The 7,804-nt window shown below is 34.6% G+C and overlaps 1 protein-coding gene across 2 annotated transcripts; it reads left to right on the forward strand.

The window, feature by feature from the left end:
- Positions 1–205: 205 nt before the first annotated feature.
- On the forward strand, positions 206–5,180 carry LOC127098465 (zinc finger CCCH domain-containing protein 11). Of its 2 annotated transcripts, XM_051037072.1 has the most exons (9): positions 206–363; positions 497–661; positions 789–873; positions 974–1,114; positions 1,211–1,299; positions 1,450–1,638; positions 1,722–1,852; positions 2,048–2,150; positions 4,705–5,180. In XM_051037072.1, exons 2-9 carry the CDS (start codon positions 497–499, stop codon positions 4,876–4,878), a joined length of 1,077 nt encoding a protein of 358 aa, XP_050893029.1. In that variant the 5' UTR covers positions 206–363; the 3' UTR covers positions 4,879–5,180. The 2 variants fall into 2 exon arrangements, with proteins under 2 accessions (XP_050893029.1, XP_050893031.1); XM_051037074.1 differs by having other exon boundaries at positions 261–661.
- The last annotated feature ends 2,624 nt before the right edge of the window (positions 5,181–7,804 follow it).

The raw sequence follows: 7,804 nt of genomic DNA on the forward strand, positions 1-7,804 counted from the left end.
AATAGTAAACTTGATTAGTTTTATTGATATTCGTAAAAACTCAAAGAAAAACAATTAAAAAGCAACGGAAGAAGTATTAAGGACGGAGCATGTCTTTTTTAAAGTTAAAAATGGTATTCCTGAAAAAAAATAAGGATAGAAATTAAGGACAAATCATGTATTTTAAGGACAAAAAAGACATTTTAAAAAATAAGGGTAGAAATGTCTTTTTCTCACATTTTATCCCATTTCAAAGTGACTCATTTCACCCAACACAAGTGACGCACACTGTCATTCAGGGGCAGATCGGAAATTCCAGTTTTCGTAACCTTCTCTCGAATCCAGAATCTCGAAACCCTAATCTAACCCTAACATTGGCAGCAGGTACAGACCCACCAATCTTCCCCTTCAACAATCCCTCACTTCTTCTTCTTCTCCTCCTCCTTCTCGTAACTTGATTATCGATTCTACTTCATATAATTTATATATTTATTTGAAATTTTGATGCCGATACGAGATGCCTCCGAAGCAATCAAAAGCTGATGTAGCGAAGAAGCAGAAGGTTGTTGAAGACAAAACTTTTGGTCTCAAGAACAAAAACAAAAGCAAAGCAGTTCAGAAATATGTTCAGAATCTTAAGTCTTCCGTGCAGCCCAAAACCGACCCCAAAGTCGATGCAAAGGTAGTATTTTTATTTTTAAATAATGTTGTTATTCGATTTTGTTTCATTTAGGGTTTTTAGTAATGTAATAACACCAGATTTTTCTATTGGGTTTTCTGCTTAATCTATTATGTTTTGATTGTAATAGAAAAAGAGGGAGGAAGAGAAGGCAAAAGAGAAGGAGCTGAATGATTTGTTCAAAATTGCTGTCAGTCAGCCTAAAGTCCCAGCTGGTAATCATTTTATTCACAAATTTCAATTTTTTTGGGATTATAGTTAATGGGTTTATGTTATTCAGTGTTGTTGGGAACTAATATATCTGAATTTTGTTAGGTGTTGATCCCAAGTCTATATTATGTGAGTTTTTTAAAGTGGGTCAGTGTGCTAAGGGCTTCAAATGCAAATTTTCCCATGATTTGAATGTTCAGAGGAAAGGAGAAAAGATTGACATATATAGTGATAAGCGCGATGATGGTATGCAGTTCGTTGATGCTGATTGTTTGTTTGTTTGTTACTTAATGTTTTGGTTCTTCTGATGACTTTTCTTGTTCATTTTTTTCTGTTGTTTAGATACAATGGAGGAATGGGATCAAGCGACATTGGAGAAAGTGGTAGAGTCGAAGCAAAATGAGTATAATCAGAACAAACCAACTGATATTGTATGGTTTATTAATATTTTTTTTTGAATTATGTTAAATTCTTTTGCATGTTAGATTGTTGTTTGTTGTGTGCTTTATTCAAATCGTATTTCTGAAAGTGCTTATGGATCTGGAACTAACATCTATCTGTTGTTTATGTACATTGTTTAGGTATGCAAACACTTTTTAGATGCGGTTGAGAGGAAGCAATATGGTTGGTTTTGGGCATGTCCCAATGGCGGTAAGAATTGTATCTATAGACATGCACTTCCACCTGGATATATTTTAAAATCCCAAATGAAGGCTTTGTTGGAGGAGGAGTCTGATAAAATGCCAATTGAGGAGGAGATTGAAAAGCAGGTGAACTTTTTTTCCCTTTATACGAAGCTATGTCATTTAATTATTGAATCAGGGTTTCTAATAGAATATGTTACATGGTTTAGCGTGCCCAAGTGAAAACTACAACCCCTATGTCTACTGAGTTATTCCTCCAATGGAAGAAGAAAAAGATTGATGAGAGAGAGGCTAGTTTGGCTGCCCAACAGGCAGAGAGGGCTAAGAATGACCGCATGAGGTATGTTCATTATCTGTTCTCCATCATTCACATATAAATGTGTATAGATGAATCCTCCCCTTTATTCAAGGAAAAAGTGAAGGAACTGCATGTTGTGGAGCATGTTTTCTTAAGGGTATCACAGATGGTATGAAAGCTGATTTACTTTTTTCTCCTTTTTCCCCTAATGATGTTGTATTATCTCCTTAAATGCAGTGGCCGTGAGCTGTTTCTGTCAGATGCTAGCTTGTTTGTGGATGATGCTGAAGCATATGATAAGTACCATAGACAACCTGAATCTGATGAAACTGAACAGAATGTAAGTTTTTTCTCCATGCCTGTTTTTCGCTGTATAGTTTTAATTCCTTTTTTTTGGATATGGTTTGAAGCTGTTATATGACTGAAATTTTGCAGCTTTATTGAACATGAAAATTTATCGGATGGAAAATGTCTATGCCATAATTTCCTTTTCTTGTTATGATAATGTAAACAAACCTATTTTTGAAGTTGTATACATTTATGTACCATTCAACTTTGCTTTTGGGTTCTTAGGTTAGGCACTGGGATGTGTTTAGCCCATTCCCTTCCCAATTAGTAACAATTGGGATTTAGGGTTGCATGAGCTTGTATAACTTTGGATGCACGAGTAGTCGCACAACAAATGCCTCGTAGGAGTTGATTCTCCTGCATTGGGCAATTAGCTATAAATTTTTGAATGCAAATTATAGTTTGCATGTTACAATGTCAGATGTAATCAGTGTGTCATCTCTAGGCTTGCCGAGACTTGTTGAGCTGGCAGCTTGTAGTAATTTGGCTTGCAAATGTGTGTTTGAATTCCTGCTTGAATCCCACTAGCATGGCTTTGGAAAAAGGTACAAAGGATGAGCTATTGGCCGTAACATGGTTTGGGGCTTGTCGAATCCTTGAACAAAATAAACACGCAGTGACTGTGAGATTATTTTGCATGACTGTTTATTGTAGTATTAGGATTGCCTAGAGAAGAAATAGGTTAGGATTGCCTAGAGAAGAAATAAGTTATGATTGTCTATATTCGAGCTATCGAGGATATGTATGAGGGGTTCTTGACTAGTGTGACCTTGAGGACACAAGGTAGAAACACAGACAATTTTCCATAACAATAGGATTGCACCAAGGTTTAATCCTAAGCCCTTATCCTTTTACTTTAGTTTTGGATGTATTTACAGAACACATCAAAGAGCTACCATCAAGATGCATGTCTTTTGTAGATGATATAGTTCTACTTGGAGAGTTAAGAGAGGATATGTATGAGGGGTTCTTGACTAGTGTGACCTTGAGGACACAAGGTAGAACACAAACAATTTTCCATAACAATAGGATTGCACCAAGGTTTATAACCCTAAGGCCTTATCCTTTTACTTTAGTTTTGGATGTATTAACATAACACATCAAAGAGCTACCATCAAGATGTATGTCTTTTGTAGATGATATAGTTCTACTTGGAGAGTTAAGAGATGAATTAAATGAGACGTTTGAGACTAGCCTTAGAAGCGTATGATTTCCTTCCGAGTAGAAGTAAGACAGAGTATATGGAATATAGTTTTAGCAAAAGACGAAGTGTTTCTAGCCTAGAGGGGGAAGTTGGAGATCATATCATTACCACTTGTTACACAATTTAAATATCTCGGGTCAATAGTTCAAGACGGTGCATGAATATAAGATGTAAACCATCAAATTCAAGCTCAATGGTTGAAATGGAGGAGGGCCTCATGCGTTTTATGTAACAGAAAGTACCCCTCAAACTGTAAATAAATTAAGTGTAATAGGTACTAGTATATGATTAGAAATGAAAACATGAAGATAAATTAAATTTAGCAGAGATGAAGATGTTGTATTGGATGTGTGGTAAAACTAGAAGAGACATGATTAAAAATAACAACATTAGAGAGAGTTTGGGTGGCGCCTATAAAAGATGATGGGAATTAGGCTTTGATGGTTTGAACATGTAGATGGAAGACTAGTGGATTCTATGTTGACGAGAGTAGATTAGATGAAAGGTAGTCAAACCATTAGGGGTGGAGGAAGACCTAGAAAAACTATAAGAGAAACTATTAAGAAATATAACGAAATTAAGTTGGATAAAAGTATGATGGTATTGGATGGAACGTTATGGTGCCGTTTGATTCATGTGGCCAACCCCACGTAGTAGGATAAAGTTTGGCTGTTTTTGTTCATTATTGTTCTAATAAGAAGCCCACTTAGTTTGTAAGGTAGTTGCAAAGTGTATTGCCAAATATTTCTTAATACATGGAAATTGTTTTGTATTGTATTAAGTTTACAATTGTAGCTAGTTCTTAGATCCAAGCACATTGAAGTGATATAAAATGTATCTTTAGGCTGGTTCCAGGCACAATAAGTATACAATTGCAGCTAGTTCTTGGTTCGAAGAAGCACAATGCAATTGCATCTAAATTGTGGCTATTTTTTTTTCCGTCATATAATTATGACCTTCCTCTATGGAGGAATTCAATTCAAATGATGTAGAATGGTTTTGGAGGGTTTTTGACAAATTATCCAAATCATTTTCCTCTTCTGTTAGTCTTGTGAGATAATTTAAGATACTCATGAGATAAGAAACTGATCCTACAAGGTAAACTAAAATACTAACATACAACAGAGATATTATAGGATATTTTTTAATATTCAAATGATAGCCAATTTTAAGTTTTCTTTTTTCGCGGGCATAGTTATTATGTTTTTGTTTCCAAGGAAGGGTAGTGGCTTCTTAGGTAACTCTTGTCTCATTTTCCCTCTTATTTGAAGTGCATTGTCTATTTTATTTGATATACTTTGACCATATATTATGGTTTGCTAATCATTGGATCCAATTTCAGGGGACTGGGAGTGCCGCTAATAATGGTCCCAGCACCTCAGCAGCAGGTGGCGCTGATGATGAACTTCCTGATGATATTGACGACGACGATGATGAATTGGACTTGGATGAGTTGGATGAACTGGAAGCTAGTTTAGCCAAGACATCAATCCACATTAAGGAAGCTGAAGCTTAATCCTGAGAAATAATCTTGACCTTGATGTGATATTTTTATGCATCTGCTGAACAATATATCATTTGCTTCTAGCCACTGGCATTCCTTCCATTTGTGGAAGTTTTTCATATGAAGCCTTTGATGATGAAATCACTATTTGCAGCATTGCATTTGGTATGAATGATATGACAGTTTGGTACGATTCGATTTTCTGTAGTTAGGTCACTCGTTGATCCTGCGACTATGACACTTTTTTGTTGTTTGAATATGGGTAGTCTTTGTATAGACTGTACCTAATTTTAGTTATTTGAGTTTCCGCCGCATAGAGTGATTGCAGTTGTGCCGTGTATGTTGCAGCTAGATATGTCCCTAGGGAGTTAGGGTGTGTGTGTTTGCGGTTGAAAGAAAATGAAGAGGAAACATAAGAGGGATTAAGATCATCTAAGCTTCCTCTCATTCAAAAGTAAAGGGAAGAAGAGGAGATGGAGAAAGGGAAGGGAGTTTCATCCCTGAAAATTTCTGCTGATTTATGAAAAACAAGATGAGATAATAGAAAATGTTTGGTTTGCAAAATATAATTAGAAAGTGGTTGTATCATTTTGAACTTTGAATTTGTGCCAGTAAGGCAAATTGGTTAACGAATTTTTTATATAAAATTGAAGTAATTTCAAACTTGGTTTTTATAAATTAAATGGTTAATATTGACATCCAATAACATCTTAATCTCAATAATTTACAATTATAAGCAACTTTTTACCACAAACCATCAAGTAACATCACAATTTGATACATCAACATTTTTCTGCACTACATTTAAATTTAATTATTTATTTATAGACTAATGTCTTCAATACGAGGGAATGATTTTCATATAAGGAATTCATTTAGGACAGGAAAAAAGCAAGGATATAATCCTTTGTCGTCTATTAGTTATTGGGCCAATGCTCCCTAAACGACTAGGCCCACCAATTAACATTTCTAGACAAAATTGAGATTTCTTTCTCTTAACACCCCCCAATTTTTACCTGGCACACCCCTATAGGGGGGCTGCGATTACACTTTCTACAATATTTTTTTTGAAAAGTTTAGATGAATATCGGATTTTTGACATAATTATCAGATTTTTTGTTGTAATTTTTACCGTTTGGATCAATAATTTCAAGAGTTATTGAAGGTATAAGATATGTCGCTAAAGTATATGCCTACTAAATTTTAGTGGGATTAATTACTATGTACTGCCAGTGTAAAAAGATTTACACTGTCGATTCATCACCATCATCCGTTTGCATTATTTTATAAATTTTTAAAATAAAAATCAAATTTATTTTAATATTCAACAGATAGGATTAACCGATGATGTAAAATTCTTTTACACTGTCAGTGTATATCAAATAAATCCAATTTTAATACATCCAATTTTTTGGAATTTAAAAAAAATTGGTAGACAGGAATGAAATTATTGAAAAAATGTATATATATTTTTGACATTTTAAACAAATTATACCAGATAAAGTAGAAACGTGCTATAATATCATTACAAAATAAATTATGTCGACTTCTTTCTTTCTAATGCCTAATATGTCCTGTATATGTTGATTCCCATGCTCTTGCAACTTTACTACAATTCTGTCTCCATCAGTCTGTGACGAGAGGCAAAGGACAATTGAATTTCAACTTCATATGAACTCAATGATTGTTGTTAACAAAACCAACTGCAATTATTTTGTGTCTACTTGAAGCAATGCATGAAGCTATCACTAATGAGAAGAATGTGATGTTAAGGTTCCTGGGCAACGAGACTAATATAACAATGTCCTTAGAAGCAATAAAGTAACCCATATCAAGAATCATCATCCATTATCACGATCCTGCACATTGAAGCTAGCTACCTGTAATTCACTCCCAACTTCTGGTACCGTGTCATGAAACAAATTGGAATATATTTGATGGTGTTGATAAACTTCATTATCTAACTCCGTCTGAACCAAAGGCCAAAACTCTTCGCCCCATCCAAGTAAAGATGGAATATCATGAAAACCACAATATCCATCGTAACCGACATCAACAATGTCATCAATGTACTGATGTAAGAAAATAGGAAACTGAGACAAATATTTTAGTTTTGAATACACGCTGAAGGTGAGAAAAACACAAGAAGGGGGGAGAGTTGAATTGTGTTGACTTTTTCTTCTTTAAGCCTTTTCAACTTTTGCTTCTGATGTTTCTTTACCAGAGTCTGAACACTTGGTCAGAGTATGACTCAGAAAACTGGTTTGATTTCTGAAAAACCTTATCAGATTCTGAACCATAATCTATTTTGGATGATAAGAGTTGAATGTAACGAAATATTTAAGTACATAAGCAAGTAAGTAAAGCAAGAACACAAACAGTTATCCTGATTCCTTTCACAACTTGAGAGTAGTCCAATCCCCTTGTACTTCCAAGGGATTTCCTTTATAGCCAAACTAATTACAAATGCACAAGCACACAAGCAAAAGACTTCTTTGCTTACACATACAAGTATGAGGCTTTCTTGCTCAAACACACAAGTTTGAGATTTCCTTGCTCAAGCACACAAGCTCAAGACTTCATTGCTTAAACACACAAGTCTGAGACTTCCTTGCTCTAGCACACAAGATAAAGACTTCAAATGCTCAAGCACTAAAGTAAGATATTTCTGACTCTATAACAAACTTGAGAGATTTAGGTAACAACTACACTTGATATGCAATCAGAGGCGTAGACATAATACAACTTAAAAAGACTCTAAGACTTAAGAACTTCTAAAATATACACAAAGTTAAGATGTTCTAAGTCTTGTAAATTTAACAGAGTAGCTTCTATTTGAATGCTAATGAATAAAGTCTATATCAGAGTGTTGTATTAAAGCTTGGTAGGCTTCTTATTCAGCCATTCTGCTCCTTATATAGAGAAGAAAGAAAAGAGA

Source organism: Lathyrus oleraceus, chromosome 6 (assembly GCF_024323335.1).
Source record: "Lathyrus oleraceus cultivar Zhongwan6 chromosome 6, CAAS_Psat_ZW6_1.0, whole genome shotgun sequence".
Taxonomy (NCBI): Eukaryota; Viridiplantae; Streptophyta; class Magnoliopsida; order Fabales; family Fabaceae; genus Lathyrus; species Lathyrus oleraceus.

What these genes read in the sequence shown, in the direction of transcription:
- LOC127098465 (XM_051037072.1), top strand. Translation starts at nt 497, where the DNA reads ATGCCTCCGAAGCAATCAAAAGCTGATGTAGCGAAGAAGCAGAAGGTT. An exon ending in TAGTGATAAGCGCGATGATG is followed by an intron (nt 1,115 to 1,210) that starts GTATGCAGTTCG and finishes TCTGTTGTTTAG; the next exon opens with ATACAATGGAGGAATGGGAT. An exon ending in CTGATGAAACTGAACAGAAT is followed by an intron (nt 2,151 to 4,704) that starts GTAAGTTTTTTC and finishes ATCCAATTTCAG; the next exon opens with GGGACTGGGAGTGCCGCTAA.